Source organism: Hoplias malabaricus, chromosome 2, assembly GCF_029633855.1.
Source record: "Hoplias malabaricus isolate fHopMal1 chromosome 2, fHopMal1.hap1, whole genome shotgun sequence".
NCBI classification, from domain to species: Eukaryota; Metazoa; Chordata; class Actinopteri; order Characiformes; family Erythrinidae; genus Hoplias; species Hoplias malabaricus.
In genome coordinates this window covers 28,177,818-28,199,318 of record NC_089801.1, presented here as the reverse complement: position 1 = coordinate 28,199,318, position 21,501 = coordinate 28,177,818, and the positions used below count along the sequence as shown (strand labels likewise).

The window sequence follows — 21,501 nt, the reverse complement described above, 5'->3', positions numbered from 1 at the left end:
AAATTATTTGGAACACCATTTAAACTGAGCATGTTTTTGAGGCAATCCTGATCATATTACAGCCCAAAGACAAACACGTTCCTGGAAATAATCTTTATTAAAACATCTCATTTAAATATAATGAATTCTTGTAATAAGCAAATTATCAAAAAGAGCTATCTACACGGTTAAGATACAGCAGTTCTCTCTGAAGACATGGGGTAAATGCTGGTGTTGCTGAAGCATTCATACAATAAAAACAACAAGACACAAGAAAAGGAGATTGGTGATTCAAAAAACCCTTAAATACAACAGAGGTCAATGATCTTTGCTGCTTCTGGGTTCTGTGGCTTTGGTGAGGTTCCCCGTCTCCTTCTTTAGAACACTCAACAGAGTCTGAGAACTTTCTAGGATCTGAGAGAAGGAAGGAGAATTAGCGGAGGTGGAAATGGCAAGGGCTACTGGTATTAACAAGATATTAACTGATATTACAGGATTTATTCTGCTAAGTTTAGACAGCCAGTCCCTCCATTTGAGCTGTGAAATTATGAATATTTTAACACATTCTCCGAAATAAACCTTTAAATTTTATTCAAGAAAGAACTATTTTGGAGCTCCTGAGTGGTGCAGTAATCTAAGCGTTGGCCCTATCTGCTTATGGAGCTAGCCAGCACAGGTGTCTTTCAGCTGATGTAACATATCTGGGCAGTTTGTGGTATCCTTCGATGTGTTAATCAATTCAGTGCTGCTGCAAAACTGGCAGTTCGAAAAAGAAGCTGTGAGCTGGCCTCGTGTCTCAGAGGAAGCATATGTTTGCCCCCATCCTCCTGAGGCTAGTGGTAGAATGAGTGATTGGGGGAAACAGGGTAGAACTGGATACTACTAATAAACTGGGGAGAAAATTCAGCAAAGATTAGGAACTTTAAAACCTATTTCAGGGGAAATATGCTCCAGTGGGGTATAGATATCAGAATCTACACCCCTTTCATATGCTTTCATATGAGAATGTCTGTAAGAACATTGAGTATATAACCAAGTGAGTTACAATGATGTGATCGGTAAAATCAAAAACATCTAGGTCTGTGCCAGAAACAGACCTCTTATGCAAGTTCCTGAATTGAGAACTTATTGAATTGAATAACAGGGTAAACTGCCAAATACGGCTATGCCATATCATATTGTTTGAAATATCGTCATCATTTTTAAAACGATTTTAAACATCAATATTGTGATGTCATCATGCTGTTATCCATAATATGGCATACATTCTCCACTAGTCGTTTAGACACAGTGAAGTGTGGTGGAAAACTGTGCGCCAACAAAAGGGGAGTGACTTCATTAGTGTGAAGGACTGTTTACAAAATAACAGACGTACAATAAACAATGGTATTATGTAAAAATATATTTAATTTAATATAACATTTATTTTGTTGCAATATATTGTGTTCTTGAGATTAATAAAAGTATTTTTCAGTGTTTCATCACATCGGCAAGAATATCATTATCACCAAAATGCCTTGAAATATTTCATTATTTTAGGGCAATAATCGCCCACCCCTGCTGTTAAACGTTTTATTTTTTTCTTTACTTTAAATACAGTTTTAGTTCCAAAAAACACTTTCTATTATTTTTCCTAAAGTATCTGTGGTAGCCAGCACAGTGAAATTATGAAGGTCAAAGCTTAATTTATGTCAAATGCAGCAGTATAATAATAGGGCATATGCAGTAAAACATCTGTCTGCAACAGTGCAGCAGCAAAATAACAATTACTGGTATAATAAATAATAAAAACAATTAATGTAATCTGACTTCCTATTTTTTTAAAAGATTTAAATCAATAGACAAATGATTTGTGGCAGTAACATTCAGGGCTGTTAGTGTCATAAATGTGAACCTTTAGCAGGCCCATGACTAAAGAAAATCTTTAAAAAATAAGAAATAGGAAACTTAAAAGAACACTAGGTAAAATTTAATTATTATTTTTTTGCTGGGCTCCCCCTCCAGCTGCAGAGTTAAATTAAACTTTTCCAGCATTGACCTAGGGGGGAGGGAGAGTGAAGTTACATAATGCAATTTCTGCAGTACTGAGCCTGAAGTAGCAACGACTGAGACTCTGATCTCCCTATTACAGGTCTGTGAAGCATCACAATGATTCTGAAATGATAACTGTAAGGTAATATTACCTAGCACGCCTTTAAAACTAATAAGGCTGGATACACACCTTCATGTAGGCAGCCTCAGTCTCAGCAATGGTGCGGTCGAATTCAGCACGAGCATTGAGGCGGTGGGCCAGGCTCTCATTCACACGGCTCAGTTTCTCTGTCAGAACACGAATGTCATGCTGAAGACGATTCTTTTCTGCTTCCTCCTGCTGGATTAGCTTATTCAGCTCATCCCTCTTAAAGCACAACTCCTCTATACCTGAGACCAAAAGTCAAGGGAGAAAAATCAAGGGGGTGGGGTGGAAGGATCATATTTATGACCTGTTTATAACTATTTTTTTAAATCACTACAAATTCACATAATGCTACTAACATCAAGGCTACCACGTGCTTCCCCCAAGTCATTTGAAGCCAGCGACTACAACTTCTCAAACTGATGCTAACAAAACCTCCATGTACAACTCAACACACTTGGAGACCACAAGCTCTTGTAGCAAACAGATGGCTTGGCTAAAAGTCGCAGAAGTGTGGAGGTAGGGCCAGGAGGGCCATTGTGAGTAAGGCCAATCACACTCCTTGGATTCCCAGCCTTGGATGGCTAAGGTGTAACTGGGGACTGACTTCTTATAACTGAGTTTTGAGTTTGTCTGTAAACAAATATTCTTGTAAATAGTCTTGATTTAATATGGTGCACTTTCTTTAACAACTCAGAGAACATAAGCATGAGCTCCAGTAATACGCAACACTGCATAGTCTTTATTTACAAAGTAATTAAATGTGTGAAGGAGTGTGTTTATGTACTAACAAAGACTTTCTCAGCACACTTCTTGCTGAATCATGTAAAGTGATAATGAACGAGGGTGTGTGTGTGTGTGTGTGTGTGTGTGTGTGTGTGTGTGTGTGTGTTTGGCCAGTGGTCGGAAAGGCCAGTATTTTGCTTAAGGGCCCATACCCCAGGCATACAATTCAGCATCTGGGACCTTTTGGAAAAGCCACACTTGACTTTAAAAAACTCCTCCAGTGGAAATTAAGTTCTTCACCTTGTTAACATATCCGTCCTGTTTTTTTTTTTTTAATATGCTACCACATGTATCATGCATAAGTTAAGCAATAAATCCCAAGGGTGAGCATTTCCACTTTAAAACTGAAGTGTTAAAACGGCCATCTCAAAAAACTAAGGCTTCTTACATCAAAGAACTAACAAACTAATCCCTCCAAATTTCAGGATAGGTGTTTGAGCTGCAGCTGGGTGCTGGATGTTTGGGTGGGGATGGAGGGGAGCCTAAATGCTAACTCACATCTGCATGTATTGAATTAAAGGGAAGGTGCAGAGTTCCATCTCAGCCACTCTTAAGGCATTAGGGTTTATTCTCCTTTGAATTAAATTGTAAGCTTGTCATTTTGAAGAACTAATGTTTTTTCAGGGCTTTAATCAGGGCTATAAAAAGATTTGGAGACAACTACCACCAAGCAACAGCTGGGAAGTTATAAAGCCACCAGCTGTGAGCTTTGAGTGGGTGGAAGAGTGAACCATCCAATACTTTTAGACTGGGTATTAGTTTTGGGATCTAACACTTCACTAAGGTGTCTGTTGTGGAATGCCATTGCCAAAACGTATTGCACAAGTTGACTTTCTGTAAAACTGATTGCTTTTTAGAAGTAAACTAATTTGAACTGAAAAGCTTCGTATGTCTGCCATTGCTCAAACTACATAGCTAGCTACTTAACCTAAATCTAAAAGCCACTTAACTTAGCTCTCTCAGCCTCATAACGCCATTAGCCCACAACCAGTGTGAAAGCTAGTAAACGAGCAAAGTAAAGGCGACTCAGAAAACGTATAAGACATTACCACATTCCTAATGGACTGTAAACGTTTTAGACGGATATTTATACTCACACTTGACGAGTTCGTTGTTGTACGTTTGTAGAGCTGCTCCTTGTTGGGTCATGCTGAATCTCTCAGGGCAAAGAAGTCTGCCAGCCGTTAGTTTAAAGTCTGTGTCTTGTTTTCAACACTAGCTCTTCAGACTTGTATTCCTCAGGAGCGTGTTTCAGTTAGAGCCATTAATAACCACCCAAAGCAAATCAGCTCAGCTCAGCTCCACTAACCCAGGTCTCTCTGCCTCCGCCTGACGCTCCGCTCTCCTGTGTCGGGAGTAACCGCGGAGATCGGCGCCCTCCCTCTTCTTCTGTTTGGTTTCATCGAGGTTCAGCGCCTCACCGCCTCCATCAGGACGGAGGGTGGAAGGACTGTAATCAGCAACACGCGCCTTTCAATTAAACATTGTTTACAAGTGTTAAGTAAAATGGTTCAACACATCCCTTATGTCATCACACATTTTTATAAAGTACGAGATTAATAGAGAAATGTTAATTCATTTATTAACTCAGCGTCATTACACTAACACTAAACCTAAACCCTTGCCCTACACCCCAACTTAAAACATGTTATAACATAAGATTGTTGGCATTGTAAGTACAACAACTACATTGCCAATAATAATAATAATAATAATAATAATAATAATAATAATAATAATAATAATAACAGAAGCATCGACCTTGTTTATACATGTTATCAATGTGGCCCCATTCACAATTGATTTTGAAAAATATGTAATAATTCTTTTTAACATATCTTTGACCAGCAGATGTCGCCAGTGGATTATTGAAACAAACGACTCTGTCTCAAATGGCTCGTTCTAGTGTAGTGTTCTATGTAGAAATACGATTATAAATGTTTTTGATGCGAAGTCCGTTTAAGGTGCTTTATGAGGCAATGTAATTACACTGTAATACACTATAGGAAGCAAGGTGCAGTTTGAGATTACTCCAACATTACATACTATCACACTAGCTAAATATTAAACCAAATCTACCGCCTGTAAAAGTGCACTCGTCAGTGTAGGGTGTATAGTGTGGCAGTGTGATTTATGACGCAGCCTCCTTTCATCAGCGTCATGACGTCATTACAGTGAGACGGGGGCTTGAAGAAGAGCGCGATACACTAAAGGAAAACAAAATACAGCTGAATATTAACGAGGAGCTCGAAGTCTTCACTGGAAATGAACTCAAAGCAAGGTTTGGGTTTGTAGGTTGGGTCTCCGGAATGAAGGACTCTCGGAATGGTTTAATGCCGGTCGGTCTTTCTACAGCCTGGAGCACTGTAACCACTGCACTGGTGAGATATAGATAAATACACAGCCCTTATAGATAATAACACCGCCTTAACACCACTGGAGCACTGTAACCACTGCACTGGTGAGATATAGATAAATACACAGCCCTTATAGATAATAACACCGCCTTAACACCACTGGAGCACTGTAACCACTGCACTGGTGAGATATAGATAAATACACAGCCCTTATAGATAATAACACCGCCTTAACACCACTGGAGCACTGTAACCACTGCACTGGTGAGATATAGATAAATACACAGACCTTATAGATAATAACACCGCCTTAACACCACTGGAGCACTGTAACCACTGCACTGGTGAGATATAGATAAATACACAGACCTTATAGATAATAACACCCGCCTTAACACCACTGGAGCACTGTAACCACTGCACTGGTGAGATATAGATAAATACACAGACCTTATAGATAATAACACCGCCTTAACACCACTGGAGCACTGTAACCACTGCACTGGTGAGATATAGATAAATACACAGCCCTTATAGATAATAACACCGCCTTAACACCACTGGAGCACTGTAACCACTGCACTGGTGAGATATAGATAAATACACAGCCCTTATAGATAATAACACCCGCCTTAACACCACTGGAGCACTGTAACCACTGCACTGGTGAGATATAGATAAATACACAGACCTTATATATAATAACACCCGCCTTAACACCACTGGAGCACTGTAACCACTGCACTGGTGAGATATAGATAAATACACAGACCTTATAGATAATAACACCCGCCTTAACACCACTGGATCACTGTAACCACTGCACTGGTGAGATATAGATAAATACACAGACCTTATAGATAATAACACCCGCCTTAACACCACTGGAGCACTGTAACCACTGCACTGGTGAGATATAGATAAATACACAGACCTTATAGATAATAACACCCGCCTTAACACCACTGGAGCATTGTAACTACTGCACTGGTGAGATATACATAAATACACAGACCTTATAGATAATAACACCCGCCTTAACACCACTGGAGCATTGTAACTACTGCACTGGTGAGCTATAGATAAATACACAGCCCTTATAGATAATAACACCGCCTTAACACCACTGGAGCACTGTAACCACTGCACTGGTGAGATATAGATAAATACACAGCCCTTATAGATAATAACACCGCCTTAACACCACTGGAGCACTGTAACCACTGCACTGGTGAGATATAGATAAATACACAGCCCTTATAGATAATAACACCCGCCTTAACACCACTGGAGCACTGTAACCACTGCACTGGTGAGATATAGATAAATACACAGACCTTATAGATAATAACACCCGCCTTAACACCACTGGATCACTGTAACCACTGCACTGGTGAGATATAGATAAATACACAGACCTTATAGATAATAACACCCGCCTTAACACCACTGGAGCACTGTAACCACTGCACTGGTGAGATATAGATAAATACACAGACCTTATAGATAATAACACCCGCCTTAACACCACTGGAGCATTGTAACTACTGCACTGGTGAGATATACATAAATACACAGACCTTATAGATAATAACACCTGCCTTAACACCACTGGAGCACTGTAACTACTGCACTGGTGAGATATAGATAAATACACAGACCTTATAGATAATAACACCCGCCTTAACACCACTGGAGCATTGTAACTACTGCACTGGTGAGCTATAGATAAATACACAGACCTTATAGATAATAACACCCGCCTTAACACCACTGGAGCATTGTAACTACTGCACTGGTGAGATATACATAAATACACAGACCTTATAGATAATAACACCCGCCTTAACACCACTGGAGCACTGTAACCACTGCACTGGTGAGATATAGATAAATACACAGACCTTATAGATAATAACACCTGCCTTAACACCACTGGAGCACTGTGACCACTGCACTGATGAGATATACATAAATACACAGACCTTATAGATAATAACACCTGCCTTAACACCACTGGAGCACTGTAACTACTGCACTGGTGAGATATAGATAAATACACAGACCTTATAGATAATAACACCCGCCTTAACACCACTGGAGCATTGTAACTACTGCACTGGTGAGCTATAGATAAATACACAGACCTTATAGATAATAACACCGCCTTAACACCACTGGAGCATTGTAACTACTGCACTGGTGAGATATACATAAATACACAGACCTTATAGATAATAACACCTGCCTTAACACCACTGGAGCACTGTAACCACTGCACTGATGAGATATACATAAATACACAGACCTTATAGATAATAACACCCGCCTTAACACCACTGGAGCATTGTAACTACTGCACTGGTGAGATATAGATAAATACACAGACCTTATAGATAATAACACCCGCCTTAACACCACTTGAGCACTGTAACCACTGCACTGGTGAGATATAGATAAATACACAGACCTTATAGATAATAACACCCGCCTTAACACCACTGGAGCACTGTAACCACTGCACTGGTGAGATATACATAAATACACAGACCTTATAGATAATAACACCCGCCTTAACACCACTGGAGCACTGTAACCACTGCACTGATGAGATATAGATTAAAACACACCCTTAACATCACTGGAGCACTCTACTGCATTGGAGTTTTAGATAAAACACAATTATAGAGTTAAACCTGTGTCTCTAGAACCTGAACAAGAACATCACAACATACCGCAGTGTGCAAACTGAGAACACACACTTATTACAGCACACTGCAAACTGAGAACACACACTCATTACAGCACACTGTGCAAGCTTAAAACAGACACTCAGTATAGCACACTAGGACCTGATCTTTTTTATCTGAATAATTTTTACCTGATTTTAAATTATTATTACACATTAATTCCAAATATTTAAATTAATTAAATAAATAAATTAAATTTCACACATTTTGTTTTTCCAAGCATCACAATTTCTGGTTCAGGTTCTAGTCGCACTGAGTAAAGTCCATACACCCTCCTTAACATCACGAGAGCACTGTAACCATTTCATTGGTGTGTTGTAGATTAAAAAAAAGCAATGCAGTTAATATCACTGGAACACTAAGTACTGCGTAGTTGAGTTCATTTTACTGAAGCACTGTAGTTATTTACCTCACTAATATAACTCCCTTCTTATAGGTGTCTCCTGTAATACCCACTGCAGTCCCTGATGAAAATATTTCTGACGCTTTGGGCCTGCTGTGTGAGCAGGGGCTCAGTCAGTATGTGGAAGGCTGGTTACTGGAGACTCTGCAGGTTCGTCTGACCACTGATGTGGCTCCGCAGTTCTGGAATGGGCTTGCACAACCGGACGTGGATTCACAGGAGAGAGACAGGGCCAGAGCTCTGCTAGAAGCCTTCAGGACCCTGCTGCTACGGCTTGAGCCTTTCCTCAGTACGCTGTGTTGTATTGTTTTTGTTGTTTTGATTTGCATTTGATTTTTACTAAAAACATGTGGGTTTTCTCCAGTGATGTGGTTAGTATTGACATTACCTAGAGTATTTATATGCAAATATCTCCACCAACATTTTTTTTGGTGGTTTCCAATTATCCCCACTATTTGTTGTAAGCCTCCCCATCACATGATGCTACCAAGCACACAGGGTGATTTTTCTTAGACATAATAATAATAATAATAATAATAATTTATTTAATAAAGTTATATTTATATACACGACATGTAATTCTTTTAAATGCGCTCCTTACCCAATGTCATTATACAGCTTAAGAAGCTTGGAGGATATTGTTACTGTCTAGTTAAATTATATTAACTAACATGTAGGGCAGTCCTTAGGAGAATGAGGTCAACTGTGCTGTTTTAGACACAGCCATGTATAGCTATGGTACTATGTGGAATTAAACTCATGATCCCTCTTATGGTTAACTCTTAGAGAATGCTCTGTTTTCTAGGGGTGCAATAATATTTGGGGGATGGTGATTCACATTTTATGATATTATTCCATAAGATCATAAAAATGTATTTAAAAAGTATTTTCCTTAAGAGGATTTAAAGATCAGCTCTCCTTTCACTCATTTGCTTCTCTGCTTTCAGATGGGCTTGAGCGATTGGGCTTGTGGCAGGACGAGGGCCGGGGCGGTCTGGTGGGCCCTGGAGCTCACGGTCTGAGAGAAAGAGCCTTCTCTGTAATCCGAGCCATTCTCCTCTTCTCCCCACCACCAGTGCTGCAGGAGCGAGTGCTGGAGTTCTACAGTCGCACCTTCTCTGTGTACATGAGTCAGGCAGGTGAGAGCTTGGAGGGAGAGGAGGGAGTGGAGGATGCTGATGGAGGCACCATGTGTCCAGGCTGTGCTTCCTCGACTCCGGTGTGCTGGTGCAAAGAAGCCCTGGAGCAGTTACAAGAGCTAAGCCACATTCTGTGAGTATTGGGATACTGAGGCTACATTATTTTGTTACATATCAAAGCCTAGAACAATGGATTCTCAGGAGGACAGCCTGTTTGGACACAGATAAAGTTATAGACTTAATATGTAAATCTGAGGAAACAAGCTGTCTTCCATATATATTTGCTTGCTTGGTAAAAAGTGGTAAATCATGCACTAGAAAAATTAGAATATATACTAAAAATGTAAATGTATCATTACTTGCTTCAGTGACAAGTTTTGTTGATGTTTCAAGTGCAAATAAATGCATATTAATGACATAAAACACACCTTTGCACATTTTAATGGAAACTACTATTCATATTCTGAATGTAATTTATTTATGGGCACACAGATATTACACAACTTTTTGACATTTTATGATTTAATAATGTATTTTTTGCTTAATTTTTTACCTGAGGTCTGTCCCAAAATGTAGTGAGCTGCCTAAGTAGGCACTGACTACATGGACAGCTGTTTAAGTAGGCAGCATTCTAATAGTCGTCTGTGCTCATGAGGCAGATTATTGAGACGCTTTAGAGCAATAGCGACACGGCTTGTTCCCGCTCACTGCACACGACCGGTGTTTACTTACCTGAGCTGCTAACATTGCCTCAGCGCTTTAGTGCAATGTATTCTAGTCTTCCGGTTTTTATCTCAGTTTAATTATTTTTTTAAGACCCCTGGTGTCTTTATATGTTTGTGTACAGCAGTCATTTTGACAGATTGTAATACACTATATAAACTGTTGATTTGATTCTGCTATTGTTTGTGTGTGTGGAACCTTGGAAGGTGGTAGTGGAAAAAAATGAGTGAGAAATAAATGCTGCAACATATGATATATATCATTTCTTTTATTCTCTTCTCTATTCCCACTGTCATTTTAGGCAACAGTGACACTTATTAGATTATTTGAATATGTTGTTTGTATTTTACTGTCCAGATTCTGTCTTGTTGTGTTGCAGCTCCAGACTGCAGCTGTTGGAGAGGGTGAGCTCTGAGGCAGTGACTAATATTTTGCACCGGCTAATTGAGCAGAGGATGGAGCAGCGGTGCAGAGGCGAATACGAAAGCTCCTTTCTTGCCGACTTCAATGACGTATGGGAACATTTGCACATAGAACTATCTCTTACAAACCACATTAATAATTTAACAGTCATTACATATATGGGTAGAATATGTACGACCATTTTTTGGAAAAACATTTGTGGCACATGCTCACATAATATTTCTTCAGAAATAAAGGGTATTTTTAGGTATTTTCCCCATTGGCAAAAGTTACAGCCTTTACCCTGATTACATTAGATGTTGGTACATTCTTGTGAGAATGTCAAGAACATTAGTAAGGTCAGGTAGTGATATTACACGTTTAGGAGACAAAAGCCACTTAAACTCATCCCAAAAGTACTGGATGGGGCTTGATTGCTCATCTAGTGAGCCGCACGCCAGCAGCATACTGAGGGCTTTATAGCCACCTAGCTCATTCTCAGCTGCTCCAGCTCATGGTCAGCTGCTCCAGAGTGTCTTGTTTCATTTCATATTTGTTCTGTTGGTACTATACAAACTGTGTAGCATAAATTCAGTAGATTTCGGCTAAAATGTTTGGAAATGTCCTTATATTCCTCTGTATTTTGTTTTCCCTGTATTTTGTTTTCTTTGATCTTTAAAAATATATCTGCAAAACAAATGAAAACCTTAACATGTCTATAATTTGTGTTGCAGTGGTTGGAGCAAGTGCTTGGCTGGCTCAGCAGGGTCTTTGCCAGTGAGGTAAGAGAGACTGGCACTTGTCCTTTAACTTCTGACAGCAAACCTGAACAACCTGGTAGTGCTATTCTCCAGCGCTGGCGTTGCCACATGCACCATTTCTTTTGCCGCATCTATGTCAACATGAGAATCGAGGAGCTTTTCAGCATCATTCGAGGTAAAGATAAAATGCCTGCTCACAATTTTGGCCCTGAAGTTTTTAAGGTGGTTATTTGACAATGTCTATTAACTCTTAACTATTATCTATACATGAAGAACAGCGAGCATTAAACAGCTTAAAATTGGAGGAATACTGATTCAAGAGCTGTTTATTATCCATAATGTGAAACTTAACCTTGTGTATAACTGGTTGATAGTGTTCATTTGTTATCAGGTCCTGATAAACAGCAATTCACAGAAAATTCAGAGTTAAGTTTGTGTACACTTAAAATCAGTTAAATCAGTATAAAATCAGTATAAGCAATTTATCTTGCTTAATGTGACAGGTGTGGGAAATGAAAATGACTGTAACCTATAGTCACAAAAACTGGAAAGCTAGTGTGACATAACAGGGAAGAATGTAATCATAGGAAAGTCTCTAGTAAACATAATATTAAATTTAGGAAACAACATATTAAAAAAAAAAAGAATTAAATTCAGGATATTTGTTTACCGGATTGCCAGTAAAAATTCAGTACTTAAAAAAAATTCTCTCCCTATAATTTTTAATTCACATTGTGTTGAATTTACACAACTTGCTTTCTTATTTATTTATTCTTGAACCTTAAGTGAGTATACCTTGCTTTGCCTACTTAGATTTCCCAGAATCCATACCTGCTATTGAAGACCTGAAGTTCTGCCTGGAACGGACCAATCAGAGGCAGCAACTGCTCACCTCCCTTAAGTCTGCCTTCGAGACACGACTGCTGCACCCAGGTGAGGAGTAGAGACAGGCATTTATATTTATATTAAATAGACTACAAATTATAAATTAGTAAATTAATTTATGATTACTCAGTAAATACATACTCCTGAACAGATTACTCAGTAAATATAATGTGTTCTGTAGTTATGAATAAATTGATGTTAGGAAATTAACTATTGCTTTGGCAGAAGCCTAAAATTTATGCAAACAATAATTTCTTAAATTAATATAACTTCCACATGTATTAAGGCATGGTATCAAACAAATTTACATTCGCTCTATAACACTTCACCTAGGGCATGGTTAATAATAATAAAAAAATAGATCCAAATGTTTAATTTAATTAATGTAACATATTGCAGGCTTTCTTTGACACCTTTGACTGATTTGATTTTTATATATTAAAAATAATGTTTCAGGGACTAGTACATTTTCTCAGAAACAATCTACAACATGAGCAGCAAACAGGAAAACTGTCAATACCAATTAATTTTGATAAGTTTTATTCTGCTCCAGAATGTCTGTGCTCTTTTTTGAGAGACATTGTGTTCTTATATTTCCTGTTGTTAGGGATCTGTTATACATAGAATCTCTTGCATAAGCACCCAGCAAGTATCCTGTTGTTTTTTTCATCATTATAATGTCTCCTACCCATTTCCTGGTACAAAAACAAAGACATTACCATCTGAACGTTCCAGAATGATTCTTAACCACCATTTCCCATTAAACTGTGAGGAAATGGGTTTAAATTTTATACACAAGCTCGAGCTGATTCATTTGAATTCCCATTTCCTTTTGATGATATCACTGACCTTTTCATAACCCAGTGATGTTAAAGGTCTGACTCCTGATATCCTACCAACTTTCAAGCGCTTTCCTGCAGTGTGAAAATGATATAGATTATTAGTAAGACATTGGCACATGCATCAGTAAGAGATCTGTGCATTTTAGATTCCCAAGATGGAGAAAATGACTGTTTTATTACGTTATGCTAATTCCTTGTGAAAAGTAAAGGGAAACTATATTATAACCTTGTTATAATGTTATTTTATATATGTTACATTTATTAAACTCTGTGTTAGTATAACAATTGTAGCCGTGGGCACACAGTTGATTCCTATTTACATTCATTTGTGTTGATTTGTTGTTTGTCATTACTTCATATAGCTTTTATTTGGCATTTGACATGTTTAATATGTTGTTGTAATGCTTAATATCATGGTGTCTTGTGTTCAGACTCACCAGTTTATCATATTGCTAAATAGAGACTGCATATTCACAGATCAGTTGGAGTTTTGCACATCATTGGGGGTCTGTGAGTTTGATTCTTGCATCTGACTGAAAGTGCATCCCTATGAAAATTAGACTCTAAATTGTGGCCAATTTGAAAAAGTTTATAAAGCAAAATAAAGCCTAATATTAGTATATGTGCCATATTTATACCAAGATAATATTTCAGCTCAGTTTAGTCACTTAACAACAGTTAAGCTGGATATTTAAAAAGTTATGAGCTCAAAAATTTATAAAATAACCCTAATAAGCACCACTTTGAAATTTTGCATGGCATTGGTTTAGACGTTTTTGATTAAAATTTTCATGGCCATCCAAATGTGAACAGATAGGCTTCAGTGAGGAAGGACCTTGTGGCCTCTCAGAAAGGAAATTATTAAAATATATGGATTTTCTCCTTCCTCTCACCCCTGCAGGAGTCCACACGTCAGACATTATCACCGTGTACATTTCAGCCATTAAAGCTTTGCGAGAACTGGATCCCTCCATGGTCATTCTGCAGGTGGCCTGCCAGCCGATTCGCAAGTACCTCAGGTAGGGCCTTAGACATAAAAAGACTTCTCTGAGCTAAAGCCAGAAAGGAACAGAATAAACACAGTTTCAGAGAATGAAAATACACCATTGTTAAATTTTACTAACATGACAGTAAATTGCAGAGGTGGTAAACAAAGGTATTCTCCCACAGTTAAACTTAAGGTAGAATAGTGATGAGAACACACCTATGCCAGTAAAAGTCTGCTCTTATAGTCTCCTGATACATTCTATTAATTCCTTATATTGTAAAGAATAATTATCACAGGTAGTAAAATTGGCTTGGTTAATTGATTTACAAAAGGTGCATAATAATCATGTTGTTTTAATAGTTTAATTAGGAGTCATAAGCATTATATGAGAAATTGATATAGGGAGTATTTAACCTTTTAAAAAATGTAAACATAAATGAACAAACATTCAGATGAGTTCAGCTAGGCAAGGCCAAGATTATTCAAATAAAGCTATCAAAAATAGTGAGAACAAAATGTTTGGTTGCTGTGATGTGTGCTGAAAGCAGATTGGCCAGTGAGGTTCTGAAAGAATAACAGTGGATTGGGTTCTGATGTTGGGCAGGACACGCGAGGACACGGTCCGGCAAATTGTGGGGAGCCTGACTGGCGACACAGAGGGCTGCAGTGACCTTGCCAATGAGCTCTCTCGAGCTGACCCTGTTACCTTGGAAACACAGGATAGTGAGGATGAAGGTAGTGACCCTGAAGAGTGGACACCTGACCCTACTGATGCTCTCACAGGTTAGAGACCAACAAAGAAACATATTTATGCAAATAAATGCTTAATAAAGTCATTCTCAACTCACTTGTCTGTTGCTTTTTGTAGATAAGACAGGCTCTAAACGACGTTCTTCAGACATCATCAGTCTCCTGGTCAGCATCTACGGTAGTAAAGAGATCTTCATTGATGAATACAAGACGGTGCTTGCAGATCGACTTCTCCACCAGCTGAACTACAACACAGCTAGGTGCTTCTGCATATCACAAACATACAAAACCTGGAAATTTACTAATTTAGCAATAATTAGAGTGTTATCACACGTTAATTATAAAATGATAATCGTTGCTGTTGTTTATATTAAGGATGAAATTAAAGGAATTGTATATTTCCACATACAAAATGTCTTTGAAATTAAAGAAACACTAGGTGGTAGGTGGAGAACAGTCTCTGTTGTTGGTACTCCAGGCTCAGCACTGCAAAAACTGCACTGTGTAACCTTTGGAGGTGGACAGGAAATCGTACACCTCCCTCTCCCTCCTCTTAATTTCAAGACAGTGCTGTAAAAGTGAATTACACACTTCAACTCTAGGGGAAGCCCAGAAGCAAATACCAAACCTTACCTAGTGTTGCTTTGAAATATTAATTGGGAATTGCCCAATTACTTAGGCCCATGTGTAACTGCTGTGGAATTTTTGGAATAAATGGATATAAACCCCTCAGTATTAGGTTTATGGACATCTGTGACCCAGATTAATCATCCAAGATCAGTATTTGACCTCACTAAAATTTTATTGTCCTCAGGACTATAAATTCTCATAGAAAATATAATGCCTTTCCAGAGAAGTAAGGGTAGGGGAGAATACTTAATATAAGATTAATATCAGAATAAACATTTAGCACTGTTGTGGTATTTCCAAACTGTCCTTATATGTGACTGATTTGTGTGTGAATATAGGGAGATTCGGAATGTGGAGCTGTTGAAACTGAGGTTTGGAGAATCCCACATGCATTACTGTGAAGTCATGCTGAAGGTAGGCAAGTCTCTGCAACAGAAATTACTCCAGCTCAGTTTATGTATGATTTATCATAATTGCAGACACTTTCAGTTACATATTTTCTGGTAATTTGTGGGTGGATTTAATACACATAGTTTATGGGACAGAAAGCTTGTAAAATTGATGTGGATTTGTCTTAATGAATATGGCAATTAGACAGTCAAGTATATGTGTTGTAAGATCAACATACAGGTTTCAACAGAACTTAAAGTTCCAGGATCTCATTATTTGCAAATTAAGTCCTTATACCAATAATGACATGTGTACAGATAATGATCTTATTTGGTTTTCTTCCAGAACTACTAAACTGTAACATTATTTATTACAAAGAAAGTTTTCTTGTTTACCTAGTAGCTACATTTCCTCTTTGATTTCCAATCAGCATTTTCTAAAGACATCATCCTAGTCGTAGGCTTGTTGATACTAAAGTGCTAGTGAAACCATAGAACTTTCTTCTTTCAAGATGCCATTTTGAGAATGTAATTTCTCCTCTCCCTCTGAAGGACGTGGCAGACTCTCGTCGGATCAACAGTAATATCCGTGAGGAAGAAGCTCGCCTGCCTCCGGAGGAGCAGCCTGCTCTTCCTTTGTCGGCCATGATTCTGTCTTCAGAGTTCTGGCCTCAGCTTAAAGAGGAGAAGATGGAGTTGCCTGCTGTCATCTCCAAGGCCATGGAGGCCTATACACATCGCTTTGAAAAATTAAAGGTCTGTCTGTCTTTGTCGCTCTAAACCCTGAATATCAATGTTAAGTCTGAGTGTTTATATTTTCTTCAAGACTTTGTTTCGGTTTAATGAAATTCTTGAGAGTTAATATTATCCCTACACACTTCCTGACTTTAATGTGTTGGTCGGACAAAATGGCAGTTGTTGTTGTTGTTGTGTTTATATAAAGCAGTGGTTCCCAAATGTTCTCAGCACTGCCCCATTTTGTAAATGAGAATATTTTTGAGCCACTGCACACTCCAAAACACATGTACACATCTTATGCTCCCAGACTTCACTGTAATTTATTTTAAACATTGTAATCTTAACAAAACTGCAACTTTTTATTGAACAAAAAATAACCTCATTCATTTGCCTTGCTGTGCACCAAAGACAAGAACCATTTAGGAGCTGTTGTGTTTAAGACAGCAATTCACCATTTACCAGCTGCCACTTATTTTGGTTTTCCTTTACTGTGAAGGCTATGAGAACTCTCAGTTGGAAGCCTCATCTGGGTTCAGTAACTCTCGACTTAGAGCTGGAGGACCGAACTCTCAGCAACCTCTCAGTGTCCCCAATCCACGCTGCCATCATTCTGCACTTTCAGGACAAGGGTAAGGACATAGCACTGCACTTCTGCTTAAGGCAATTATTACTGCATTCTTGTGACAAAGTAGGGGATTATTAGTTCATTTGAATTTCCTGAGACATTCTTTGTCCTTTTTTTGAGCAGTAATAAAACCATTTTTAAGCTGTTTCATTAAAAATGGATTAATTCAATTGTTTTCTGTTCAATTCCAGAGTAATTAATAATTGCTAATGCAAATAAACGCAACTGTGGCAAGTCTCTAAATGGTTTGTGAACAGAGGTTGAATAGTTGTTTTTTTTTTAATGCTCACATAAAAATAGCATTCTTGGGATTAATGAAACAATCGTTCAGTGGATGGGCTTAAAGAGAAATGCTTCAATAATTTTAACTTAAATCCTGCTACAATTTAGTGTACCATCAGTCACATAATTTTACCTTCATAACTTATTGACTCCAATCAAAACACACTGGATCCCACAATAAATTTGTCAGTGTGATTGCATAGTTCCCTAGGTCTGGGGGTTGGGGGGTAGTTAAAACAAATGATATAAAGTATACATCTGGCTTGCTTAGCATTACTATTGGGCATTTTTGACATATCTTATTTGCTATTGAATCAAAAGATATAAACTGTGAATGTGTGTGTATGAAAACCAAAAGTTTAAAACCACTGGCAGTTTACTCGAATAGCATTGTTTAATCCCATTACACTGCCACTTGTCCAGGGGTGGGATATATTAGGCAGTGATTGCACAATCAGTTTTTGAAGCTGATGTGTTGTGAGCAGGACAAGTGGGTAAGCTTAAGGATGTCAGCAACATAAGTGTGGTGTTATTTTGGTCAGTGCATCTCCGCAACCGTAGGTCTTGTGGGGTATTTTTGGTATGCAGTGATCACCTACAAACCAGCTACAGGACAGTGGGTGCCCAAGACTTCTGGAAGGTACCACACTGCATACTAGGAACAACCACAGGACCTACAGTTTTGGACCAAAACAATTTGACTACTACAATTTGGCCCTTGTCAACGTTGTTCATATCCTCACACTTGTCCTTTTTTTTTTTCCTGCTTCTACTGAATCAGCTTCAAGAATCGACTGTTCAATGCTGCTTTATATAGCCCTACTCCTTGACAGATGCCATTGTGAGGAGATAATGAATGTTATTCACTTCACCCGTCAGTGGTTTTCATCTTGTGGCTGATTGATGTATGTGCCCTGATGCTAATAGGGGTGAAATCACACTGCCTCAGCTGTGTTACTACTTTAATAAAACCACAAAGGCCTGTCGCATTAATATATGATTGATATTTGCAGTGATGTGTGTCATATGACATTATCAATGATATTTGATCATGTTTCAGATATTTCTGAGCCATGTTTTAAAACTGGAAAACATATGCTATATTTAGCAAATTAAGATTTGCTGAAAAACATTACAAAATGCATACAGATGTCAAAACAAAGTTAGTAATGTGTCTGTTTCACATATCAAAAACAGACAGTAGTTTGAACCTGCGTTAGATCGAACTTTTCTGGGTTTTTCCCATGGGTCAGTCCAGGCAACAGTGTTTACACTTATTCTAATCAACAACACAAGGATTTGTTTTAATTAACCTGCTAAGCGTGAACACGTGTTTTGTGAATTACCCAGTCAAACGTATTCATTTCTTAAGTATACATAGCCCAAAAGTAAGGAAATTTGTGTTTGGTAGATTATTTTTGTGTTGTAACAATGCTTCTTGACAATAAATCTTATACCATTGGTATAAGAGTGGTTTATTGAGCCATTGGACCATTGGTATATTGAGTGTTGTCATCTTGGAGGATAAAGTTCGGTCCCAGACAGTGGAAATATGGGATTGCCACTGGTTGAAAAATTTCAGCTCGATATCTCACTGCATTGAGATTGCCTCCAGTGATGACAAGCCGCGTTTTTCCAGCGAGGGAGATGCCGCCCCACACCATCACACAAAATAAGCTGTTTGGCAGTGGTAGAGAGGATTTGGCAATTTTTCATGGGCACATCCCACATACTCAGCTCAGAGTAGAGAGGATGGAATGGCCTGCCAGCAGTCCAAACCTTAACCCCACTGAACACTTATGGGATCAGCTTGGGCGTGCTGTTCTTGCCAGAGTGACCAACACAACCACTTTGGCTGACAAATGCTGGTTGTAGAATGGGATGCCGTCCCACAGCAGTGTGTGACCAGGCTGTTGACCAGCATGAGGAGGAGGTGCCAGGCTGTTGTGGCTGTGTATGGTTTTTCCACCCTCTAATGATGCTCCTGTTTGTTAAATTAATAAACTGTTCAATTGCCAATACGTCGTGTTTCTTCAAACTTCAATCATCCAGTCCACCAAATGAGTCAATGGCAGAATAAGTTGTTTGGCACACTCAGCTCTACTGCTCATCCCACAAATGCACGTTCCTTACAAACGTGGCACCATTTAAAAGTGAATTTAACAGGATTTCAAACAGTATAAGATTTATTACCAAGAAGCATTGTTACAACAAAGAAATAATCTACCAAACACAAATTTCCTTACTTTTTGTGCTAAGTCTATTTACATACTGTTGTGTGTTCTGGCTCTCAGGCACCTGGACACTGGAGGAGCTCAGTGGAGTTCTGGGTGTGTCTCAGGAGCTAGTGCGCAGGAAGCTGGCGCTGTGGCAGCAGCATGGAGTGGTGCATGAGGAGGCAGGTGGGCGCTACAGTGTGCTGGAGACGGCATCCTCCAGGGAGAGACCAGAAAGAACGGTCATGCTTATAGACAGCGATGAGGAGGGAGACTCTAACACCACCACCCAGTCTGAGCAGAGGGAGGAGAAGCTGCAGGTGAGTTTGATGCATACATACATCTCATGTCCCGAAGTTCACACTTGCGGTTTTGTTTACTTGTACAGGTTTGTGTGCTTTCCTGTACCACCTTGGTTTTATCAAGCATTTAAACACTTCTGATAAATAATTTTGTGGTACAAACCTCAAATGAAGTACTTTTTATGTGGTTTTAAGATCATTCTTATTTAACTCAATAAAGGTTGTAGTCGTTTACTGTTCGTATCCTTGTTCCATATTGTTTTCAGTAGTGGGAATTGTTTAGTGAATATGTGTGTACTGGTAGAAAAGATTACCTTGATGATTATGTTAATGCTGCAATATTAAAAATAACATTTCACAAAGCATGATTTGTAACACAATTTAAATTTCTTAAGCTTATGTATACGCTGAAATGGAGAAAAAAGCATTAGTAAATCACACTGTGTTAAATAATGCACAGGTTGTTTTTGCAAAAAAAAAAACTAAGAAATATAAAATAGAAATGTAATAACAAAGTTGTTAGGTTTTAATTGTATCGATTGTTTATTCAGACAATTGAACATTTTTTTTCATGATAATAACAATGTATCACCCACTGTTATGTGTGCTGGGCTGGAAAAGGAGGAGAATGTGAGTGAGGAATTATTGTTATCAGTGACTGACTGTTCTGTTTGTTCTTGTCCTGGTGCAGTTATTCTGGGCCTATATTCAGGCCATGCTGACCAACCTGGAGAGTATGACTCTGGACAGGATTCACTCCATGCTGCGCATGTTTGTGGCCACAGGGCCTGGCGTCACAGAGATGGACGTCAATGAACTTCAGGCCTTCCTGCAGAAGAAAGTACGAGACCATCAGCTGGTAATCTCGGCTGGAGTTTACAGACTGCCCAAGAGCACTCAGTAGAGAGGGAGGTAGGGCCAGGCACAGACAAATAGACAGAAAATTAACAAATGCTTGTTTGTTTGTTTTTTTTCTCTTTTTAAAAAATAAAATAAAATACTTATGATCATCCTATGTTAAGTTGATGTTGTATTTTGTAGAATGTTCATATTCAACTTTGAGCTTATATAATGTAAATGATAATATTTCTAACAAAAAAAAAGCTAAATAACAGCCAACGTCTCCTTAAATCCATTAAAAGAAATGTGTTGTCATCTGTTGGAAAATACTGTTTGTTTTCTTGCAAACAATATCTCATGGACAAATCTGATTCTGGATTAATTTTCTAGCAGAGCTGAAAAAAACTTCTACACAGTTGTGAATTTAAGGTGATGTTCATGATTGTAATCAAAAATATATATTTTTCTCAAATTCAGATGTTTCCTCACCATTTGCGAGATCTTCAGCGCTGCACATTGAAAACTGGTTTAATGTGTT

At 38.4% G+C, this 21,501-nt stretch overlaps 2 protein-coding genes across 2 annotated transcripts; one reads left to right on the top strand and one right to left on the bottom strand.

Annotated features, from left to right (window-relative positions):
* Positions 1-86: 86 nt before the first annotated feature.
* On the bottom strand, positions 87-4,379 carry ssna1 (Sjogren syndrome nuclear autoantigen 1). Its single transcript, XM_066661991.1, has 3 exons — positions 4,039-4,379; positions 2,201-2,400; positions 87-393 (listed from the first exon to the last, which is right to left on the bottom strand). Exons 1-3 carry the CDS (start codon positions 4,088-4,090, stop codon positions 298-300), a joined length of 348 nt encoding a protein of 115 aa, XP_066518088.1. The 5' UTR covers positions 4,091-4,379; the 3' UTR covers positions 87-297.
* Positions 4,380-5,105: 726 nt separating this feature from the next.
* anapc2 (anaphase promoting complex subunit 2) lies at positions 5,106-21,256 on the top strand. The gene is made up of 14 exons (XM_066660741.1): positions 5,106-5,322; positions 8,485-8,740; positions 9,399-9,723; positions 10,693-10,825; positions 11,450-11,651; positions 12,290-12,409; positions 14,105-14,222; positions 14,796-14,974; positions 15,060-15,201; positions 15,910-15,985; positions 16,513-16,716; positions 17,195-17,327; positions 19,900-20,141; positions 20,815-21,256. The coding sequence occupies exons 1-14, from the start codon at positions 5,251-5,253 to the stop codon at positions 21,025-21,027; spliced, it is 2,415 nt and encodes an 804-aa protein (XP_066516838.1). The 5' UTR covers positions 5,106-5,250; the 3' UTR covers positions 21,028-21,256.
* The last annotated feature ends 245 nt before the right edge of the window (positions 21,257-21,501 follow it).

Bases quoted from the DNA above. Each gene is read 5' to 3' on its own strand.
- ssna1 (XM_066661991.1), bottom strand. From the start codon at position 4,090: ATGACCCAACAAGGAGCAGCTCTACAAACGTACAACAACGAACTCGTC. The intron at 2,401-4,038 runs GTGAGTATAAAT...TTTTGGTCTCAG, and splicing joins CAACAACGAACTCGTCAAGT to GTATAGAGGAGTTGTGCTTT. The intron at 394-2,200 runs GTGTGTATCCAG...TCCTTCTCTCAG, and splicing joins CTGAGGCTGCCTACATGAAG to ATCCTAGAAAGTTCTCAGAC.
- anapc2 (XM_066660741.1), top strand. From the start codon at position 5,251: ATGAAGGACTCTCGGAATGGTTTAATGCCGGTCGGTCTTTCTACAGCC. The intron at 10,826-11,449 runs GTATGGGAACAT...TTTGTGTTGCAG, and splicing joins TTCTTGCCGACTTCAATGAC to TGGTTGGAGCAAGTGCTTGG. The intron at 15,202-15,909 runs GTGCTTCTGCAT...GTGTGAATATAG, and splicing joins CTGAACTACAACACAGCTAG to GGAGATTCGGAATGTGGAGC.